Raw genomic sequence first — 23,989 nt, forward strand, 5'->3', positions numbered from 1 at the left:
GCCTTCCAGAGGGAAGTGATTCAAAGGGTTTGTGGCCAGGGTGAGAGGGGTCAGGGGTGGTCTTACCCGCTCGCTTCCTGGCCCTTGCAGTGTACAGTTCAGGGTAAAGCCAGCAAAGTCAGATCAAGGATAGTCCAAGGGTCACAAAAGAGGTAGATAGTAGTTCAGCACTGCTCTCTGGTCGTGGTCGGATGATTCAGTTGCCTGAGATATGGAGATGGAATGAAGCGGCCTTGTGGCGGCACAGAAATGGAAATAATGATTGAAAGCCTTTTAATAATCAAGGCAAGATTTGGCTCAGATGATAAATATCAGATGAATGGCTCAGAATCCACTTTTGGCATGAGCGAGGGTCGGAGCTTGAACTCTAATTATTTAATGGACCTTCAGTTTAATTATAACCTGTACTTACAGAAAATTATTTCAGAGTATTCACTTGAAACCTTAATTAAGCTGACTTCACTGCTCCCCTGTTCAGGTGTCAGAAGTGAATTGAGGAGGAATTCATTTTTATATTTCATGATTTATACTTGCAAATTCATATTTATTGGAAGCATTCCCTGGATTGAAAGCCCATTTTAAAATTCCCGTGTCATTAGAATTGCCCTGTGTGATTTAAAATGTTAGCCACTCATTTCTGTGATAATCCCACTAATTTCATCTCATTCTGGTTGGGTCTGTGAATGTTGTTTGCTTCTGCTTTTGTCTTCTCATTGTGTTGCTTCACCTGCTAGATTTTATATGTCTTTCTGGAAATAATCCAGTTGATTTATGATCGAGGTGGGAGCTGGTTCTAAACATTTTTAACCTGTTGCTGGTTTCTTCATTTTAATATAGTGTGTTGATTATAGAGTGTGGAAACAGGTCCTTTGGCCCAACTCGCCCACACCGGCCAACAATGCCCCAGCTACACTAGTCCCACCTGCCTGCGCTTGGTCCATATCCCTCCAAACTTGTCCTACCCATGTACCTGACTAACTGTTTCTTAAACGTTGGGATAGTCCCTGCCTCAGCTTGTTCCATACACCCACCACCCTCTGTGTGGAAAAAGTTACCCCTCAGATTCAATAGACAATAGGTGCAGGAGTAGGCCATTTGGCCAGGATCAGCCATGATCACATTGAATGGCGGTGCTGGCTCGAAGGGCCAAATGGCCTACCCATGCACCTATTGTCTATTGAATCTGAGGGGTAACTTTTTCCACTAATTCCTAGTAAATCTTTTCCCCTTCACCTTGAACCTATGTCCCCTGGTCCTCGATTCCCCTACTCTGGGCAAGAGATTCTGCGCATCTACCCGATCTATCCCTCTCATTAAAGAGGAATTTTTCAAGATGGCCCACAGAATCCTTTATTAAGCTTGGCAAACAGTACTGGTTGTGGGTGTAAAATTATAGTGACATCTGTTTGCCTGACTTGATTTGGTCATGTTGAACACAAAGTGAACAATTAATTACATGATGAAAGGTATTTATATTTAGTTTAATAGTTTCTTTCATAATAATTGACATTAGTTTAGTTTTGAGAAACTGTGTGGATACAGGTCCTTCGGCCCACCAAGTCCGCTCTGACCAATGATCCCCGCCCACTAACACTATCCTGCACACACAAGGGACAATGTACAATTTTACCAAAGCCAATTAACCTACAAACCTGTATGCCTTTGGAGTGTGGGTGGAAACTGGACCTGCCGGGGGAAAACCCAGGCAGGTCACGGGGAGATCGTACAAACTCCGTACAAACAAGCACCCGTAGTCAGGATTGAACCTGGGCCTCTGGCCCTGTAAGGCAGCAACTCTACTGCTGTGCCACCGTGCTGCCCAGTAGGACTTTATCTAAATAATAAAGTAAATGAAATGTGCACCCTATTACTGAAGGTTCATCCACTAGGTGCACAGATGTATCCATGTGAAGATTGCAGTAACACAAATCTTTAATGATCAGAAAATCTTTATTGCTGCAACAAATTCAAGTGACAGATCTTCCAATAGTTGTTGTCCAAACCAAGTATGCATTTAATAATTTTATCCCTGCTCATTTCCCTCTTAATTAAGAGAATAATCTTAATACTGCTTGTTAAAGCTGTTACAATACTTGTACTTCTTCTTCTTGCGAATGGCGTGCACAGCCTAAAGTTGTAGGCCGACTTGTTCTATTTGATCTTATTTGATTGTGCACGCCAGGTTGATTACATTCGTCGAGACAGGGTGGATCACGTGAAGGTTGCAATCAGGGCCGGATCTACCTATAAGCTAGACAAGTTTAAGCTTAGGGCCTCGAGGTCTCGGGGGGGCCTCGCAGAGTCGAATTTACCACTAGGCTTCATAGGCTGAAGCTTAGTGCCTCGAAATCTAGGGGGCCTCCGGCCAAGGCAGGACACCTACCATTCAACTCTGGGCGGGCCCCCCTCTGTATCTCTCTCTCTCCATCTGCCCCAGCTATCCGTGTCCGGATCGCCGGGTCTCCGCTCTCCGCTCGCTCCTCATCCGCCGACACGGCAGGCCGCCTTGCACATTCGCATTGCTGCGGCCTGCATGTCCTCCCCCTGTCCATGCGCACAACCACGGCCAGTGCATCATCGGCCGCCCTGCGCATGCGCACTGCAACGGCAACTGGTCGGCGCTGGGCACTTTCTCCAGCACTTTGAAGTGTGGGAGATTTGGCCGCCATGGCTGCCCGGTCGCTGCCTCGCCACCAGCGCTGAAAACCAACACGGAGGGGGCCTCACAAGTGGAACAGCTTAGGGCCTCTCTTCATCTAAATCTGGCCCTGGCTGCAATCTCCCACCCCGATACATGTACTGTTATTGAACTACCGATTTAATTTAGTTTTTAGTGTAGAGATGTGGCGTGGAAACAGGCCCTTCGACCCACCGAGTCCGCACCGACCAGCGATCCCCGCACACTAATGCCATCCTATACACACTGGGGACAATTTACATTCATATCAAGCCAATTAACCTCCAAACCCGTAGGTGGTTGGAGTGTGGGAGGAAACCGGAGATCCCAGAAAAACCCACGCAGGTCACGGGGAGAACGTTCAAACTCCATACAGACAGCACCCGTAGTCAGGATCGAACCGGGTCTCTGGCGCTGTAAGGCAGCAACTCTACCGCTGTGCCACCGTGCCACACAATATTTCCTATGGATGTATAACCATGGGAAATGCAGGACCTTTTTTTTCTCAAATTCAGGAATATGGCATTGTGGTTTTGGCGACCATTTGTTCCAGGGGAAGAGCAGGCAGAACTTTGGCAAACGTTTTCCTGATATTGGTTGCTTCTCATTGTCCAGATTGGCCATATCACTATGGCCTCAGGATTTCCACTCTATTACTCATAGAAACATAGAAAATAGGTGCAGGAAGAGGCCCTTCGAGCCATTCATTGTGATCATGGCTGATCGTCCCCAATCAATAACCCGTGCCTGCCTTCTCCCCATATCCCTTGATTCCACTAGCCCCTAGAGCTCTATCTAACTATCTCTTAAACCCATCCAGTGATTTGGCCTCCACTGCCCTCTGTGGCAGGGAATTCCACAAATTCACAACTCACTGGGTGAAAAAGTCTTAAATGGCCTCCCCTTTATTCTATGACTGTGGCCCCTGTTTCCGGACTCGCCCAACATTGAGAACATTTTTCCTGCATCTAGCTTGTCCAGTCCTTTTATAATTGTATATGTTTCTATAAGATGCCCCCTCATCCTTCTAAACTCCAGCGAATACAAGCCTGGTCTTTTCAATCTTTCCTCATATGACAGTCCCGCTATCGCAGGGATCAATCTTGTGAACCTACGCTGCACTGCCTCAATCATAAGGATGTCCTTCCTCAAATTAGGAGACCCAAACTGTACACATTACTCCAGATGTGGTCTTACCAGAGCCCTATACAACTGCAGAAGAACCTCTCTACTCCTATACTGAAATCCTCTTGTTGTTAAGGCTTTGTTCTTTGTTCAGACGCTTTGACTCTCTACCTAACTATAAGCACCAGGGCAATTAGACAGATTTAGATTGACTAAATTTCCCCCATTAATAGCATCACACGCAAGATTTCGTTGGGAGTGTGGGTTTTAACATTGTGAATCGTGGACTAGTTTTATCTAGCAGCGTTAATTTACACCAGCCTAAACTCATATTATTTTAAGTCAATTTTGTCAGCTGTCAAATAAGGCAAACTAGAAAATTGTAGGTACCAAGCAGTGAAAAGTAAATTCAGCAGTAAATTGAATGATTCGCAAAACCCCGCAGAAAAGCCCCAGCCTAATGTTTTTTGCATGGCATTTGCATGTACTATTTAATATGTTGGAAGCTGTAAAAGACACGTGAAATGTCGGTCCGTTTTTCTTTCAACTATTGTGTGAGAGTTGGCATGTTTATTTACAATTTGCAAAACGTTCCCCTGGAAGATTTGTTTGATAGTGGAAGCAATAAAATTCCAATTGTTTTATTTAGTTTAGTTTAGAGATACAGCGCGGAAACAGGCCCTTCGTCCCACCGAGTCCGCATCGACCTGCGATCCTCAAACATTAACACTATCCTGCGCGCGCACACACACACGCACACTTGGGGCAAGTTACAATTATACCAAGCCAATGAACCTACAAACAAACCTGTACGTCTTTGGAGTGTGGGAGGAAACCAAAGATCTCAGAGAAAACCCACGCGGTCACGAGGAGAACGTACAAACTCCGTCCAGACAGCGCCTGTAGTCGGGATCAAACCCTGGTCTCTGGCGCTGTAAGTGCTGTAAGGCAGCAACTCATTTTGAAAACAAGTACAAAAGGACTTGCTTGTGCGTTGAGGGTTTTCCATATCAGCCCATTGCCTATTGCCTTTGCAGACAATAAATATCTGATCGGCTCCACCCACAAACCCTATTGTCGAGAATATGTAAATAGAATTGTGAAATTAAAGTTGCCACGATGTGCAAACAAAAAACAATGTTGCTTCACATTGGCAGTGACCAAAATCTATTTCCTCAGGATTATTTCGAGTCTTTGTGTTATATTCAGCAGTAATTTTTCTGCACTTTCACCATCATTTGCTGCTCTTTGCAATGGAGGGTGAAATTTGCACAAAAAACGGTATGGTTATAAAACAATTTGGTGAAAATGTCAGGTTCAAATCTTCAGTAATAGAATAACAGCTTGTATTTTTTTTAATGTGTTTTTTTTAAAGTATAATTCTTCCAAATAATATTTTGCTGATGTATGTGCTGTCATTCTTCAAGTCACATTCCATTTACAAATTGCTTTGCTTCAACCAAAGGGGAATTTGTTTAAAAGGCAAAAATTCTTCAGTACAACGATCAGTCACAATGTTTTCTCCTCCTCCGTCAGTTAGCAGTAAAGATGTTGACTAAGTAAGCAACCACACTTTTTAAATCGCACTAAATACACTACCAAATAACTTACTCAACATAAGTAGGAAGGAACTGCAGACGCTGGTTTAAACCAAAGTTAGACACAAAACGCTGGAGGAATTCAGTGGGTCAGGCAGCATCACTGGAGAGAAGGAATGGGTGACCTTTCAGGTCGAGACCTTTCTTCAGAAACGTCGCCCATTCCTTCTCTCCAGAGATGCTGCCTGACCCACTGAATTCCTCCAGCGTTTTGTGTCTAACTTTGGTTTAAACCAGCGTCTGCAGTTCCTTCCTACTTATGTTGAGTAAGTTATTTGGTAGTGTATTTAGTGCGATTTAAAAAGTGTGGTTGCTTACTTAAATACTTTGTTAATATTAACAATTTATTAAGAGGTTATTGTTGTGGTTGTTTGACTGCAGAATTCAATGTTTTAATTGGAAATGATGTACTTCATTCCAATGTTTATTCAATGTTGACTGTTGGTGCCTTCAGGGTTTTCATCTCCACTAAGTTTCTTTTCTCTCTTATTTCCCTTACTCTGTATCTGCTCATGTCTGTAGGAACCTGTTTATTCTTCTACTTATTCTCCTGTTCTCTCTGCTGTCCATAACTGTCAGTACATTGTACATAGTAAACAGGTGAGCAATGGGTTTCTGCCCTTTGCATGAGTTAAGATGCACTCCGCTACAAAAGTACTTCCGTATTGCTACATCCATTTTGACCGACTGTTTGCAGGCTTCGTCTAATTCAGCTATCAAATTATTCTTCGGCTTTTGAACTAATTGTCAAATTGGATTATGTAGTTCGATTTTTTGTTTTCTATTAGTACACTGTTCAGTAATTGCTAATGGACGAGATTATTTACTGCTTTGTACAATACCGAAAAGCTGCTGTTAAGTTGCAACAAATGTACCCATGCCACATTATTTTGAACTGTAAAGGGCCTGTCCCACTTTCACGACCTAATTCACGACCTTTTTTACTCGTGGACATTTCTCATCAAGCTAGAAAAATGCCCCGACCTACTTGATGCCACGAGTACCTACGACTAGAATCACGACCTGCTACGACCTACCTACGATATCCTACGACCTCGTGACGACCATGCTGCGAGTATGAGTCAAGGGCAAACTCGGCAGAGGTCGTGAAAGTGGGACAAGCCCTTTAGAGTGCCACAAAATTTACATCCAGCAAACGAAATCCACTGAGCTATTTGGAAAACAATTTAAACATTAGCTTTCTGTCAATTGGAAATGTGTACCCGTGTTTTCTGGAGTATGTCGACAGTCCTTTGATCAGAGTCTATTCGTCTAAGGTAGTACCTTTCAGATGAGTTGAGTCTGCGTTACTTCAGCATCCTGAATCTGACTCTGGTCACTGAAGGCAGAGGGAACCACTTACTCCTCTTTTTAAAAAAAAATCTTAGTTCACTATGTTGTTAATCAAAATTGGCCGTAAATTTGGTGTATAGAAATTCAACTTCACACGTGTGTGTTAGTTTTTTAAAGTCAAAACTGAAGCCTTTTTAAATCGCTGAATTTAAAACTTGGGGGGGGGCGGGAAAGTTTTTTTTTTTGGAAGTGAGGAAAATTGTTAAGTGTAAGCAATGTCGGGTTTGTGTTGCATATCTCTTTTTTCTGCAACCATTTTGCCGCACAACCACTGCTTTTTTTTTTTCTCTTTCCTTTCGTTTTTTTGTTTCTTTGAAGGTCATTTCTGGTAGTTCCACAGAAGCAAGCCCTCAGCTACATGACGAACGCCATCCCTGGAGATGGAAGGTGAAGGAATAGACTCCTCTTAGATGAAACACATCCTGAGGGATTTTCCGAGTTTTGTGTTTTAATTGTTTGCATGGAACAATGCTGGTAACCAATACTAAACATACCGACTGCAATAAGATCTCTGCACCAAACTATAAACACTTAATACCTACCTCTGTGCAAGTTGTTTAGGATTAAGTAAATCTTACTTGTACATTCCTGTAATTACTATTCGATCTTCCTTTATAGTATTTATATTATTACATCTGAAAGTGCTGCAATTGCCAACCCTTGTCAATGATAGGTAGCTGCAGATATCCCACTAATATTCTAGTTTCACTGAATTTAAACGTGCAGCCTACCTGTAGAAGCATCAAACCACTCCATGAATTATTCCACTTTACAAATGACTGCTTAATTTATTCACAAATATTCCCTGCCCTAAACCACTAGAAACAGAAATACAAGTAAAGAGAAGAAAAAGAACAAACACAAAACTGAATTGTATACTAAGGGCGGCACAGCAGAGCAGCGGTAGAATTGCTGCATTAAACCCCTGTCCCACGGTACGAGTTCATTCCAACAGTTCTCCCGAGTTTGCCCTGATTCGAACTCGGAGATTTACGTTAATGGTCACTCGTCGGTACTCGGGGCTCTCGTGGACATTTTTCATCATGTTGAGAAATTCATCATTTTTCATCACGTTGAGTCTTCCCGTGCTTACCTGCCGTTAGCGAGTCTTCCCGAGTACCTGCCGTTAGCGTTACAAGCCGCTAAGAGACGTCCCCGAGCTCTAACGTACCCACTACGTTCATTCTCCGTGCTTACCAAGAGTTTGTTTTTTTTTAAACTCGGGAGAGCTCTTGGAATGAACTCGTACCATGGGACAAGGCTATTACAGCGCTTACAGTAACCTGCGCGGGTTTCTCCGAGATCTTCGGTTTCCTCCCACACTCCAAAGACGTACAGGTTTGTAGGTTAATTGGCTTGGTATAAATGTAAATTGTCCCCAGTGTGTGCGCGGGGATCGCTGGTCGGTGCAGACTCGGTGGGTCGAAGGGAACTGTATCTCTAAACTAAACATTATATCTATAACGTAACACTGTGGTTAAAACTTCCAAGTAGTTGTGCTTCAATGTGCAGCAATAAAATCTTGCCGATTTGAAGTGGGAGTGAAAATCATCTGACACGAAGCAGGCAATAAATGGCAAGACCAAAATGATTACAGTGATGAGATGGTGATGAGGATTGAAAGCAAGGTTTAAAACCATTATTAATGATTAAGATGAGGAGTTGCCTCGGGGATCAGTGCAGGTCCATTGCTGTTTGTAGTCTATATCAATAATTTGAATGGGAATGTACAAGACATGATCAGTAAGTTTGCAGATGACACCAAAGTGGGTGGTATTGTAGATAGTGAAGATGGTTATCCAAAATTACAGCACGCTCTTGATCAGTTGAGCAAGTGGGCTAATGAGTGGCTGATGGAGTTTAATTCAGAGAAGTGTGAGGTATGTTTTGGGAACATGTTACAAAAAGTCCCAGTGTTTTGTAGCAGTAATTACATTTATAGAATCATCCAGCAAACCGTTCTTGCAGATCAAAGTGTCCAATCTAAGCTCGTCCTAGTTACCCGCATTTGGCCCAGATCCCTCTCAACCTTGTACCTGTCCAAATGCCTTTTAAATTGGGATGTTGTACTTGTGTGTCTGAATTGTTTAAGAAAGAATTGCAGATTTTGGAAAAATCGAAGGTGGACAAAAATGCTGGAGAAACTCAGCGGGTGAGGCAGTGGGCAGGTCTGAAGAAGGGTCTCGACCCGAAACGTCGCCCATTCCTTCCCTCCAGAGAAGCAGCCTGTCCCGCTGAGTTACTCCAGCTTTTTGTGTCTACCTTCGATTTAAACCACCATCTTCAGTTAGAAACATAGAAATGTGTGTGTGTGGAGGGAATGCATGCAAGTTGCATTTACTCTGTCATATATTGCAAAGAATGAACTCCAATAGAATTGAATTATGACACTGGATAATACGCAATAAGTTCTCGGCAGGGCAGCCAGCATGTGTGAGAAGAGAGTTAACATTGCAGATTGAAGAGAGGACTGTCTAAAATTATCTCTCATTTTAGATAGCCATTGCTTTCTCCCTCCTTCCCCTCCTCTTCCCAGCTCTCCTGTCTCCGCCTCTTCCTTTCTATTCCCCCCCCCCCCCCCCCCTTGACATCAGTATCAAGAAGGGTCTAGACCGGAAACGTCACCTATTACTTCACTCCATAAATGCTGCCTCACCCATTGAGTTTCCCCAGCATTTTGTGTCTACCTTGCAGATTGAAGAAGTCTTTTTCAGTGCACTTTTAGATTTGCCATTCTAATCCAGAACATCATTTACAATGGGATTTGTGCTAGAAATCACCAAGATCAATGCTGTATCATTGTCCTGCAGTGTACCTCTTTGGTGCATTACCAATTTTTTAACAAGATTTTTGTACTGAAGATGGACACAAAAAAGCAGGCATAACTCAGCGGGTCAGGCAGCATCTCTGGGGAAAGGGATAGGTGACGTTTCGGGTCGAGACCCTTCTTCGGACATGACCCAAAACGTCACCTATTCCTTTTCTCCAGAGATGCTGCCTGACCCGCTGTGTTACTCCAGCTTTTTGTGTCTATCTTCAGTTTAAACCAGCATCTGCAGTTCCTTCCTGCACCAAAGATTTTTTCACTTTGATTTAGATGATGAAATTACTATAGTAAAATAAGAAGTGTTACACTATTACGTTTCCTGGTTAGATGAAGACATTAAAAGTGATCCGATCAGCGTTATGTTTCCATTGCGTAGTTTTTTAGGTGGAATACTGTTTTAAAGGAAGCTGGAGATTGCATTGCATTTAATACTCTACGGAATATTACTCTGGTGTGGCTGAATGTGATAGATCTGCTTTTATTCATCTTTGCAAGCATGTCTCTATAAAGTGAATTTCAGGAAAAGAACCAAAATTGGATTTGGCCATATTCAATTATGAAATCCGATAATTTAATCTGTCTTGCTTTGTGTTCGATGTGCAGAAGTTTAGTTTAGAGATGCAGTGTGGAAACAGGTCTTTCGGCCCACTGAGTTCACGGACCAGCGATCCCCGCACATTAACACCATCCCACACACACAAATGTTACATTTATACCTAGCCAAATTGCCGACAAACTTGTACGTCTTTGGAGTGTGGGAGGAAACCGAAGATCTCGGAGAAAACCCACGGGGAGAACGTACAAACTCCATACAGAAAGCACCGTAGTCTGGATCGAACCCATGTCTCTGGCGCTGCAAGGCAGTGACTCTAACACTACGCCTTCCCAAATATCCCAAGTACAATAAATTTAGAGATGAAATACCTTGGCCAATGTTTGCAGACGATGATGAACATGCACACTCGTCCCAAGAATTAGGCCATTTGGCCCATCAAGTCTACTCCGCCATTCGATCATGGCTGATCTATCTCTCCCTCCTAACCCCATTCTCCTGCTTTTTCCCCATAACCTCTGACACCTGTACTAATCAAGAATCTATCTATCTCTGCCTTAAACTATGCCCTTAAAGACAATGCCATTAAATACAAAATGCATTTTAAATCACTTTGAGATTAACCTTTTGAGCGATTAATGTTCAGAGTTTTGTATGAGTTGAGTTTAATAGACTGATGGCTGTGGGGAAGTAGGTATTCCTGAACCTGGACGTTGCAATCTTCAGGCTCCTGTACCTTCTACCTGAGGGTAGTGGGGAGATGAGTGTGTGGCCAGGATGGTGTGGGTCCTTGATGATGCTGCCAGCCTTTTTGAGGCAGCGGCTGGGATAGATCCCCTCGATGGTAGCTAGGTCAGAGCCGATGATGGATTGGACAGTGTTTACAACTTGGTGTAGTCTTTTCCGCTCCTGTGCGCTCAAGTTGCCGAATCAAGCCACGATGCAACCGGTCAGCATGCTCTCTACGGTGCATTTCCTTCCTCGGATGCCGCCTGACACAGTTCCTCCCAATAGTCAGGTTTTTTTTTGCTCCAGATTCCAGCATCTGCAGTTTCTTGTGTCTTCAAGAGATGTCCAGCAATGGTCCATTCTGACTGAAGGTAGACACAAAAAGCTGGAGTAACTCAGCGGGTCAGACAGCATCACTGGAGAAAAGGAATCGGAAACGTCACCTATTCCTTCTTCCAGAGTTGGTGTCTGACCCGCTGAGTTATTCCAGCTTTTTGTGAATTTTTGGTCCATTCTGACTGTTCAGTTAAAAAGCTGCCCCACATCTAAGGAGGTATATTGTTGCAGCTGCATGTTACGTCCTAAATGTGCCCCCTAGTCTCTCCACATGTTTAGTTTGAGTCGCTTGTGATTTGTAAAATTTGTGACCTGCTTTTGGCCAGGATTTTACAGGACGAGGAAGAACGAGTAGAACTCCAGCAGACGAAAATTAAACATTTAAAGAAACATTCAATGAAATGTGGTGAACTTTGGCGTTTCTGAACATTTTGAACAGTATCACATTTTTGTTCTGATTTTGGTGCAGAAGCCCACTGCAGTTCCCAAAAGGGGCTGGTTCTGCATGATGTAATGTGACTAAAATATTTGCTGCATCATTATCAAGGCATTGGTGTGCTTGTTAAAGTGGACACCCAGCTTATTAATGCTCCTGATCGCATCTCTGTGCTTGCAAGGCATTTCAGTAATCAGCACCGTGTTAAAGCTACAAGGCAAGCAGGATGGCGTGCATTCTCTTTCCGTCATTATCCTGTATAAAATAAAATGGCATTTGCATCGCCTTTATTCGGATGGCTGAACTGGTCCGACTTTAATGCGTGTGAGCTGTTTATTTCAGTTTGCACTTAAAATTAGGTTGATTTAGCTACTCATTTCTGCTCTTTCTCAAAGCTGAACAGTGTTGGACAATTTCAACTTGGTTAGTGATGTATATGTTAAGATTTGTCAATGTAATGGTTCGTGAAGCACCCGCCTGCTTTGTTTATGGTCAGGATTCAGAATTTATCCTGAAGAACTGATGCTCACAAGTTTTTTTTATTGAATGCATCCGGAAGGTTCTGATTCCAAGATGGCGTCCAACCCAGGCCACAGGAGCAGACCTATAAACACACATCACAATAGCCCCACACTCGTAAATCTCTACTCCTACAGCAACATTCCTTCTGAATTGCACACTGTAAATGGGTTGATTGTAATCATGTATAGTCTTTCTGCCGACTGGTTAGCGCGCCACAAAGCTTTTCACCGTACCTCGGTACACGTGACAATAAACTAAACTAAAGGGCCTGCCCCACTTTCACGAACTAATTCACGACCTTTTTTTACTCGTGGACTTTTTCATCAGGCTAGTAAAAACGCCCCGACCTACTTGATGCCACGAGTACCTACGACTAGCATCACGACCTACCTACGACCTGGTGACGACCATGCTGCGAGTATGAGTCAAGGGCAAACTCGGCAGAAGTCGTGAATTAGGTCATGAAAGTGGGACAAGCCCTTAATTTTCACTCATTCTGTGAATTCTAGGGTCAATTTATGTCACGTCTTCCGCTGTTCCAAAAACGTCAACAAACTAATTGCGTACTTTTGACATTGTAATAAACGGGAGGGGCGGGGGGGAATGGGCAACACAGCAAAGTATTAAACTATTAACTCTGCTTAATCTATTTTCAGAAATGTGTTTAAAGTTCACGTATGATATGTAAAGGTCATGTGTAACATTTCTATAACTACCTAATTATTGCTTGCAAATATATTTGCCATCTGCAAATTTTAATTATGGCTTTGCAAACATCACCCCAACGCGTACGTCTCTCCTTTTAAATGCATCGTTTTCTGATTAAACCAGAGGGTGACGGGTGAAGTGGAAGCACAAATGACAATAGAAGAAAGGAAGCAACTCATTACGGCGCGGGAGGAAGCCTGGAAGATCCGGGGCAGAGGAACATGCAATGATTCCACGCAGTTTACTGTGGCTGGAAGGATGGTAAAGAAAGGTCAGTCACTTCCCACCATTCTTTGCAAAGTCTCCAGACATCCAAAGCTAATGACCTAAAATATTTCTAAATCACCACCTCTATAATATTGATAAAGGTCGTAAGGAATAGGAGCAGAATTAGGCCATTCGGCCCATCAAGTCTACTCTACTCATGGCTGATCTCTCTCTCCCTCCTAACCCCAAAAGATCTGAATAATCCTATCATCACCCAAAGAGCTACTACCTACCTCACTGGAGACCCTCGGACTATCTTAAATCGAACTTTACTGGACTTTATCTCGCACTAAATGTTATTCCCTTTATCATGTATCTGTGCACAATGGGCGACTCGATTGTAATCATGTGTAGTCTTTCCGCTGACTGGTTAGCAAGCAACACAAGAATTTCAAGGCACCCCGGTACTCGTGACGTGAAACTAAACAAATAAATTAGTGAACAATTTTCAATTTGCTCCTTAGTTGTGTGGTGTCGGGGCACCATTCAGATCTTTATTGTAAATACTTGACACAGATATTGTTGTATCTTATCCAGACATAAGATCCACTTGGGATATCGCAAGGTATTTTGTTCCATGAAAATAAAAAGTGTTTTGATTGTTGATTCATGTGCTGATTGCAATGAGAACTGTTTTTTAATCTCAAAGTGCAATACCAGTCAAAATTCTTCAAAGCACTTGCTTAATATGGCTCCCAGATATAGTGTGAATGCTAAAATATTAAAGGCTTTTGCTGCCTTTGATAAACACCAAAAAGGTGCTGAATTGAATACTTTTTGTTACATGTGGCAAGTCACAGTGAAGCTCTTTGCTCGCGTACCCAAGGAATGCAAATAGTCGCCACATAAAGGGTGCTGACAGTTACACGGTGCACACAGTATCTGTGCCAGCTCCCCCTTTGTTCTCTCCCTCGCCCCTCCCCCCTCTCCACTCGCATGGTGTTCCCCCCACGTCTGGTCCTCTATTGTCCATTGTTCTCCCCCCTCCCTCACAGAGGTCCCCCCATGCTGGGTCCTCCTTTATCCCTTCCCTTGACAGCAGCGTCCTCACTTCCACGTGTCCGTCCTCGTCCATCAGTCAGCGCCATCATTGACCGCCACGCCGACCTATCCCACTATCGCTACCGGGTCCTCTCCGGACGTCTCCGTGACGCCGACCACGGTGCATCACGAATTCAGATACAAAGTTATTTGTTGATTTTCAAAGGTTTCACAGGTCTTTTATTGTCACATGTACCAATTAAGGTACAGTGATATGCAAATTGCCATACGGGGGAAAAAAAGCAAAAAGACACACAACTACATAAAAGTTAACATAAACATCCACCACAGCTGATTCCCCACATTCCTCACTGTGGTGGAAGGCCAAAAAAGTCCAATCTTCTTCCTCTTTATTCTCCCACGGTCGGAGCAGTCGAACCATCTGTCGAGGTGATCGAAGCTCCCGCAGTCGGCGGTCGAAGCCCCCACGTCGGCGCGATCGAAACTCCCGCGTTGGGGCGATCGAAACACCCGAGTCGGGGCAGTCGAAACTCCCATGACTTGGAGTTCCCGAAGTCAGTCTCTGACCAGTGACTGCAGGCTCCATGATGTTAAGTCCACAAGCACCCACGGTTGGAGCTCCGAGGTCGACCCCTGGCAAAGGGATCGCGGGCTCCGCCATGTTAAAATCGCATAGGCTCCCCACGGTGGAGCTCTCAAAATCGGTCTCCTGCAAAGACCCCCAACACCTTGATGATAGGCTGCTGTGCGGACAGAGATACGATACGGAATAAAATCGCGCCTCCGTCGAGGTAAGAGAATAGAAAATATTTCCCACAACTACCCTCCCCCCCCACCACCCTCCACATAAAACAAGCTAAAGAACACTAAAAACATATGTTTAACACATACTATTAAACACAAAGAAGGAAAGGACAGACAGACTGTTGACGAGGCAGACATTGCTGGCATCACCCGGTTAAACAGGTTCAGTTTCTCAGTACTTTTTTCTGCATTTGCCAACTTGATAAATTATGCTTACCTGCTAATCCAAAAATGTTTCTGATTTATGTGATCAGATGTATTGATCTGAAGTGAGCAGGGTCTTGTTATTGAACCTTCAAATTTGTGGTATTTCCCCTCTAGGCCTGGCATCACCCACATTCATGAGTCCTCTCTCATCGCCTGTCTCACACAAGATGAAGAACAGTGCCCCGGTCATTTCCAAGCCACAAGAAGGTGAGAGGTCGTCTTTAAAGGGGTAACGTTTCCATGAAATTATTCCCTCCCCAGATGCTGCCTGACCTGCCGAGCTCCTCCACTCCTCCAGCTCTTAGCGTTTTGCTCTAAGGTTCCAGCGTCTTCTGTCTTTTTTTTAGAGGTACAGTGCGGAAACAGGCCCTTCGGCCCACCGACCAGCGATCCCTGCACATTAACACTACGCTACACACACTAGGGAGAGTTTACATTTACACTAAGTCAATTAACCTACAAACCTGTACGTCTTTGGAGTGTGGGAGGAAACTGAAGATCTCGCAGAAAACCCACGCGGTCACAGGGAGAACGTACAAACTCCATACAGACAGCACCCGTAGTCAGGATCGAACCCGGGTCTCCGGCGCTGCAAGCGCTGTAAAGCAGCAACTATACCGCTGCACCTCCGTGCCGCCCTCCTGTTCAGTTGCCTCCAGTGGGATGTTACTGTGGTGGAATGAATGACCCAGAAATTGTAGTCGGAATCAAAACATTTAGAGTTTGCTGCTGAGTTTGAAGAAAATCTCCAATATGTATCTAGAGTATCTCCTCGAACTGCCTGAGTAATTAAAGAGGTTTCACAGACTGCGAATCAAAGTGAAATGCATGGTTTTTAATATCTGACGCCTCGACAATTTTAAAATAAGTTTATGCAAACAATCATTTAAAGCAGAACCTGGAATATCAAACGTCTTAAAATTAAACATATCCATCTGAAAATCCCTTGATTTGAAAAGTAGTTAAGCAATAAGTGTGGCTTTTTATACTTTATATATATATATTTTTAAAGCTCAATTAAATGTTGCATGACTAACACAGAAGGTTCAGGGTATTGTATAAAGGAATTGGATAGGACACACCGGAAATTCACATTAGTTGTGGAGATTTTCCGTCACTGCTTTGAGGAAGACTGGGGATAGCAAAGCAATTATGTAGGCATGCGTCTGCAATTATGTAATTACTGCCATAAATTCAAATATGCGTGCACAAAGATTCTTCACCTTGTGCTGGTTTGGCAAAATAGTCGCGTTTGATGTCCTATTACTGCAAAATCTAGACCATGCATCTCTCAGGACTTTGACAGTGTCTCTGACATAAAAGGAACTGAGAATCATGCTGCTTCATTTTTTCTACAATAACCTGCAAAATTTGATGTCCTTTCATTCCATGTCTAGAAATTGAGGTCAGACCCGATTTGCAGTTGGAAAGTGACAGAAAGCTGGATCAACTGGAGTCATTCCTTGGTAAACTGCAGAACCGACGTAAGTAGGGGTTTGTCTCTTTTTGTAACCTGTTGAGTCTTTTTATGATGTACCAGACCCATTGGGACCCGTTGGGCCCCGTTCCCCTGAGGCAATATTCCACTACTCGCCCGTTCCCCCAACGCAACCTGTTCCCCCAACGCAATATTCCACCACTCACCCATAGCCCTCAACTGCGCAGGCACGGCTCGTTTCCCCTCATCCCCCAGCGCTCCCTCCCCTCCTCTTCACCCTCTCCCTCCTCTTCACCCTACCTCTTTCCACTCTCCTCCTACCCTCATCCGCTCCCTCCCTCTCCTTTCCCCTACCCTCAGTCACTCCCTCCATCCATAACCCCTCTCCCCTCCCTACCCCCTCCTCTAAATCTATCTCCCTGCTCCCACAGTCCTTGCCTCTCCCCTATCTCACTTCCCCACTGAACACAATGTTTAAATAACATTTCTCCTCCACCCCTTCCCCACTCCCTCCCTCACTTCTCCCTCCCTCTCCTTCCCCCTACCTTCAGTTGGCGCTGCCTGGAGCCAATCAATCGTCCCCACGTGGGGGGGGGGGGAGACAAGGGTGGCATTGCCGCTCACACCCCCCCCCCCCCCATCCCCCCCCCCCACGAGGAAAATTCTGGAATTTTTTTGTAAATGAAACCTCTCCCTTATTGCTCCCCCCCCCCCATGAAAACCGCACTTTATTTTTGTAAATGAAACCTCCCCCCAAAGAATTTGATTAAAACAGATTTTTTTTCAAATCTCACCTTTACCCCTCCCTAGCCCCCTTGAGGTGAAAGCTGCTGATCCCATTGCGATGTCATTGTGGGCTGGAACACTGCTCGTGGGCAGTTTATGTAAATGAGATCCCATTGTGATGTCATTGTCGGGTGGAGCACTGCTCAAGGGCATTTTATGTGAATGAGATCACATTGTGACGTCATAGCTGCTAGCTGCCACTGTGATTTTTCTCAAACTGGATTTTGTAATGTTGAAAAATGTCAATAACTTGTAAAATATGACATAATTCTGAACGACACTTGATACACCACACCAAGGACAATGGTGAGTAAGGTGGTCCTAAAATTGGAGCACTATCGTGTACCGTTTTGGCGTAATTCAGGGCATGATGGACACGCACACACAGACAAGATGAGAGTTTTAGTAATATATAGCTTTTGTGTTTTGTACAACTTCTTTACATGATGGCTTGGGATAAGTGTAAGATAGGATGCAAGTGTTTAGCATTTGTTAGAGTGCATTAATCGTTTGAAGTTTCCTTTATACTGGCATTATAGGTTGTGTGAGCAGGTATTGAGGAGGGTTGTTTCTGGGATGCTTGGTCTCGCCGATATATGGGAGTCCACATCTGGAACAACAGATACAGTAGAGGAGGTTGGAGGAAGTGCAAGTGAATCTCTGCCTCACCTGAAAAGACGACGTGCGCATATGTATATCGGCGAGACCAAGCGCAGGCTTGGCGATCAATTCGCTGAACACCTCTGCTCAGTCCGCCTGAACCTATGTGATCTCCAGGTTGCCAAACAATTTAACGCCCCCTCCCATTCCCACACTGACTTTTCTGTCTTGGGCCTCCTCCACTGTCAGAGTGAGCCCCAGCACAAATTGGAGGAACAGCACCTCAGATTTTGCTTGGGCAGCTTACACCCAATTGATGAATATTGATTTCTCTAACTTCAAGTAACCCTTGTTTTCCGTCTCTCCCCATCCCTCCGCTTTCCCAGTTGTCCGACCAGTCTTACTGTCTCCAACTACATTTTATCTCTGTTGACTTTGTTGTTACCTTCTCCCAACTAACAATGATCCATTCTACATTTACCTTGATCTCCATTCCCTTTGACCTGTTTTCACACCTTACACTTCCTTTTCTATGTATCTCCCTCTTCCCTGACATCAGTCTGACGAAAGGTCTCGACCCAAAACGTCACCCATTCCTTCTCTCCAGAGATGCTGCCCGTCCAGCTGAGTTACTCCAGCATTTTGTGTCTATCTTTGGTTTAAACCAGCATCTGCAGTTTCTCCATGCACAATTTAAATAGTACTTTGGCTTTTGGATTGGTTTTCTTGATTGAGTGCTTGAGTCAGAGCATGAGTATTTTGTGTTTTACTCGTAATTATAAAAATTCTATACGTTTTCGTGAAAACAATTCTTGTTCATATATAGGGTTTGTAAACCTGATTAAAGCTGATTTTCGAAGTTCATCTTAAACATTTTTAAATAGGAGCAACTATTTTGGCTAAACCTATGTGATAATTCAAAGGTATAGTTATTGAAAACCAAATATTTTAATTAGCTTTGTAGGCCAAAGCAAATATGCAGATAAAGTCCTCTATTTTTTCCAGAAGTCGGGTACTAATTTTCTATCCATCTACAAAACTGGAAATTGTGTACTGATATCAAGACATCTTTATAGATGGGTTTCATTGTTTTCTGCGAAGCTGTGCGTTGAATCAGATGAGTGATCAAAAGACCCACAGACACAAAGCTGCAGTAACTCAGCTGGGCAGGCAGCATCTCTGGAGCAAAGTAATGGGTGACGTTTCGGGCCGAGACCCTTTCTCCAACTGAGATCCTCAGTCTGAAGAAGGGTCTTGACCCGAAACGTCATCCATTCCCTCTCTCCAGAGATGCTGCCTGCCCAGCTGAGTTACTCCAGCTTTTTGTGTCTATCTTTGGTTCAAACCAGCATCTGCAGTTCCTTCCTGCATATCAAAAGGCACATGGTCCACATTTGGTGCTCTGCTGTTAACAAAGTTATTTGTTTGTTCTGCAGTGCCGGGCCATCAGGATGCTGTCATAACTGTAACCGGGCAGTCAGTGAAGGAAGTGATGAGACCCGACGATGAGGAAACCTTTGCCAGCTTCTACAGGCACGCAAACACCCTTGTCATTCAGCCAGGAGCTGTGGAGATTGACGAAGAGGATCTTGATGCCATCTTTGATCCAGACCTACCAAAGTATGATACTGATTGAACAAATGCCTTCTGCTTTTATAGGCAATTGTGTTACTCAGCGGCTTTAATATTAACAATTTCTCACCTTTGGGTATTGAAAAGGCAGTTCGTAAGTGATAGAAGCAGAATTAGGCCATTCAGCTCATCAAGTCTACTCCGCCATTCAATCATGGCTAATCTATCTCTCCCTCCAAACACCATTCTCCTGCCATCTAAAGTTCATAAGGTCATAAGGGATAGGAGAAGAATTAGGCCATTTGGCCCATCAAGTCTACTCCGCCATTCAATCATGGCTAATCTATCTCCACCTTCCTAACCCCATTCTCCTGCCATCTCCCCATAACTCCTGACACCCATACTAATCAAGAATCTGCCTATGTCTGCCTGAAAAACATCCACTGACTTGGCCTCCACAGCCTTCCGTGGCAAAGAATTCCACAGATTCACCGCCCACTGACTAAAGAATGAACACTTGCAAAGCATTCATCGGGTGGATGCGAGAGGTTTATGGACAATTAAACATATTAAATTGTAATTGGCATTGCTAATGTTGCTATAGCTAACGTAAGCAAATGGGTTTCATGTAGATGGGCACAGACGTTGGAATGGACAAATGGGCCGAAGGACCCCTTTACAGTGCTGTGCAGCCCTACGGCTCATCAGAAGAATTGCTTGATTATTTGTATTATGGCAACTTTTTTTTAATATCCGGGCTTGAAAGTTGGAAGAAAGGACAATTTTTGGGCCAGAAAGTATTGGGTGTGACACTTTTGGATTTGCTTGCATTGTGGCCATCTCTAACGTGACATCCAGCATGGCCCTAAAGTGCGTAGAAATGTTGAGAGGGACGAGGGCATTGGTGGCTGATGGGCGGAAAACGGAAGCAGGCAAGTAAGGAAGGCACGCGTTCAGACTGTTTATCTCTCCTAGGCTGACGTCAGCAGTGGCAGAACACAAGAGGGCCATGAAACCCACACGCAAAGTGCAGTCTTCCCGCAATCCACTGAAAATGCTTGCTGCCAGAGATGACATTCGGCAAGAATATACAGAGCAACGGTTGAACATTGCATTTATGGAATCGAAGAGAATGAGAGTAGAAAAAAGTAAGTGTGATGTAGAGACTTTAATTTCAGTTTAGTTACCGCGCGGAAACAGGCCCTTCGGCCCACCGAGTCTGTGCCGACCGGCGATCCCCGCACACTAACACACACTAGGGACAATTTACATTAATACCAAGACAATAATGCATTTCGTTGTCTCTGTACTGTACACTGACAATGACAATTAAAATTGAATCTGAATCTGAATCTGACAATAAGCCTACAAACCTGTGCGTCTTTGGAGTGTGGGAGGAAACCGAAGATCTCGGAGAACACCCACGCGGGTCACGGGGAGAACATACAAACTCCACACAGACAGCAGTCGTTGTCATGATCGATCACTGTTACCCCCCACCCCCCTCCCCAAAATCTTGAAATCAATGATTAGCAGCTTTGTGTTGGTGACTTTGGAGGAAAGGTTGTTGTTTTGGCCATGTTAATAAACGCTCCAGAATTTTCCTGCACTCCGCCCCATTATTGTTCAAAATCCAGCCCACCACTGCACGTTTCTAGGAAGGAACAGCAGATGCCGGATTAAACCAAAGATAGACCCCCAAAGCTGGCGTGACTCAGTGTGTCAGACAGCATCTCTGGAGAAAGGAATAGGTGACGTTTCGGGTCGAGACTCTTCTTCAGACTGAGAGTCAGGGAAAAGGCAAAGAGATGTAGAACAAATGAATGAAAGGTATGCAAAACAGTAACGATGAAAACGGCAACAGGCCATTGTTAGCTGTGTGCTGGGTGAAAACGAGTTACAGACAATGAGACTAAACAAGATGACTTTGAAGCTAGAACAACGACTTGGGTGGGGAAGGGATGGAGAAAGAGGAGATGAAGTTTAAATTGATTTACAACAGAAAACAAAGAACTGGAGCAGTTTTTGCCTCGTTATAATTCTGGATTGATGCGAATTTTCTTCTGTGGAAACAATAGACGCCACAATATCATAAGATTATTTTGCAAGGATCTTTACAGACAAGTATCTGTGTGGGCTCCACAACCTTTCTCCTACCCAAAATATTATTTTTTTTGGTACCAATCACTGCAATGCAGCACTGAAGGAATGAAATAGTGTTTCTCATTGGAGATGTTAATCTGAGCTCCAATCTGGTCCAGGTACAAATTCCCAAGGTGAAAGATTGGATACTTTATTGTCACAAGTGACAGTCACAGTGAAATGCTTTACTTGCGTGCCCAAGGTATGCAAATAGTTGCCACGTCAAGGGCGCTTACAAAGTTACAAAGTATCCTGCGCCTGGTCTACCATTGTTCTTTCCCTGCCTCTCTCACGGCCGTCCCCCCGCGCCTGGTCCTCCATCGTCCTTCCCCTCCCTCGCGGCGGTCCAACCCCCCCCCCACGCCAAGTCTTCCTTTATTCCTTCCCCCAGCAGCGGCGTCCTCACTCCCACGCCCGTCGGTCGGTGCCATCATAAGCCGCACCCGACCTCTCCACTAATGCTGCCTGGTACTCTCCTGACGCCATCACTCGCACCGTCCCAGGCCCCAGATTCCTAACATGAGTGGGGGATTTCTCCCCAGAGTTCTAGAGTCATGGATTTGTATGGCCTAGAACTGTCCCTTGATCCACCATCCAACACCTATTTACACTAATCCCATTCTATTCTACCCACGTTGTCATCAACCCCCAGACTCTATCATTACCACCACACTCATCTATTCACAAGGGGCAATTAACAGTTGCTGATCCACAAGAGGTCCGCCCATCTTCAGTGTATTCACAATATTGATTTCTCTGACTTCAAGTAACCCTTGCGTTCCCTCTCTCTCCAACCCCACCCAAGTCGTACCAGCTTCAAGTTTGTCTGGTGAGTCTCACTGTCTGCACTCATTCTCACCGAGCCCACAGCTGACAGTGGCCTGTTTCCGTTATCGCCTTTACTCTTTTGCATATCTTTCATAAGGTTCATTTAGACTGCATTGAGAATATTGTCGTCAGTTCTGGGCACCTTGTTATTGGAAAGATGTTGTCAAGCATGAAAGGGTTCAGAAAAGATTTACGAGGATGTTGCCAGGATTAGAGGGTGTGAGCTATAGGGAGATGTTTAGGCTGGGTCTCTATTCCATGGAGTGTAGGAGGATGAGGGGTGATCTTATTGAGGTATACAAAATCATGAGAGAAATAGATCGGGTAAATGCACCGAGTCTTTTACCCAGAGTAGGGGAATCGAGGACCAGAGGACATAGGTTCAAGGTGAAGGGGGAAAGATTTAATAGGAATCCGAGGGGTAACTTTTTCACACAGTGGTTGTATGGAACAAGCTGCTCGAGGAGGTAGTTGAGGCTGGGACTATCCCATCGTTTAAGACACAGTTGGACAGGTACATGGATAGGACAGGTTTGGAGAGTTATGGACCAAGCGCAGGCAAGTGGGACTAGGGTAGCTGGGATATTGTTGGCCGGTGCGGGCGAGTTGGGCCGAAGGACATGTTTCCACACTGTATCACTCTATGACTCAATGATTCTATAAGCCATAGGAGCAGAATTAGGCCATTCGGCCCATCAGGTCTACTCCGCCATGCAATCATGGCCGATCTATCTCTTAATCCCATTCTCCTGCCTTCTCCCCATAACCCCATGAAACGCCTGACTCTGTTATTCCCACAGTCGTTGATAAAGTCACACAGGGTGGGTGCAGCGTAAAAAGGTAACCTCTTGTTTCTGGCATTGCCCCTTCCATCTACAGCCCCAGAGAGAGAGATGTTCAAGGAGAGGAGATTGGGCAAAGTCCTCGAATAAACTCTGCAGAGAAAAGCACAGCACAATGTCCGTGACGAGCATAACACCAAGCCAAACTCCACATCCATGTGCCTATCTAAAATCCCTTTAAACACCACTATCGTAACTAATTTCATCCATTTGTTCTAAATCTCTCTTCATCATCGTCAATTTTCCCTTTCCCCGGACTCTCAGTCCGAAGAAGCGTCTCGGCCCGGAACGTCATCTCTTCCTTCTCTCCAGAGACGCTGTCTGACCCAGCTGAGTTCCTCCAGCTTTTTGTGTCCATCCATCTTCAGCGTGTGTGTGGAAATCGGAGTGCCCGGAAGAAACCCACGCAATCACTTGGAGAGCATGCAAATTCCACACAAACAGCATCAGAAGTCAGGGTGTGAACTGAAGTGATCAGACCAATGTGCCCCTCTCCTGGTCAACGTTTATTTCCTCATCAAAAAAGTAACTGAAATGGATGATCCATTCAATAATTTCAAGTCTGTTAGAAGGAACCTGCTCTGCATTAACTGACCAGCACATTGCTCTATATTCCAAATGAAAGTTGGCGTGCAGG

General features: G+C 44.4%; 1 protein-coding gene across 1 annotated transcript in view; it reads left to right on the forward strand.

Annotated features, from left to right (window-relative positions):
* The window catches only part of svila (supervillin a), a 350,280-nt gene that overhangs the window by 253,063 nt on the left and 73,228 nt on the right, over nucleotides 1-23,989 (forward strand). The window contains exons 20-26 of the mRNA XM_055665020.1: nucleotides 5,923-6,000; nucleotides 7,072-7,140; nucleotides 12,988-13,135; nucleotides 15,259-15,351; nucleotides 16,542-16,628; nucleotides 19,405-19,588; nucleotides 20,516-20,688. Coding sequence (XP_055520995.1) covers nucleotides 5,923-6,000; nucleotides 7,072-7,140; nucleotides 12,988-13,135; nucleotides 15,259-15,351; nucleotides 16,542-16,628; nucleotides 19,405-19,588; nucleotides 20,516-20,688 — 832 coding nt within the window. The remainder of the gene's footprint in view (nucleotides 1-5,922; nucleotides 6,001-7,071; nucleotides 7,141-12,987; nucleotides 13,136-15,258; nucleotides 15,352-16,541; nucleotides 16,629-19,404; nucleotides 19,589-20,515; nucleotides 20,689-23,989) is intronic.

This window comes from Leucoraja erinacea, chromosome 2 (genome assembly GCF_028641065.1).
Source record: "Leucoraja erinacea ecotype New England chromosome 2, Leri_hhj_1, whole genome shotgun sequence".
NCBI lineage: Eukaryota > Metazoa > Chordata > Chondrichthyes > Rajiformes > Rajidae > Leucoraja > Leucoraja erinaceus.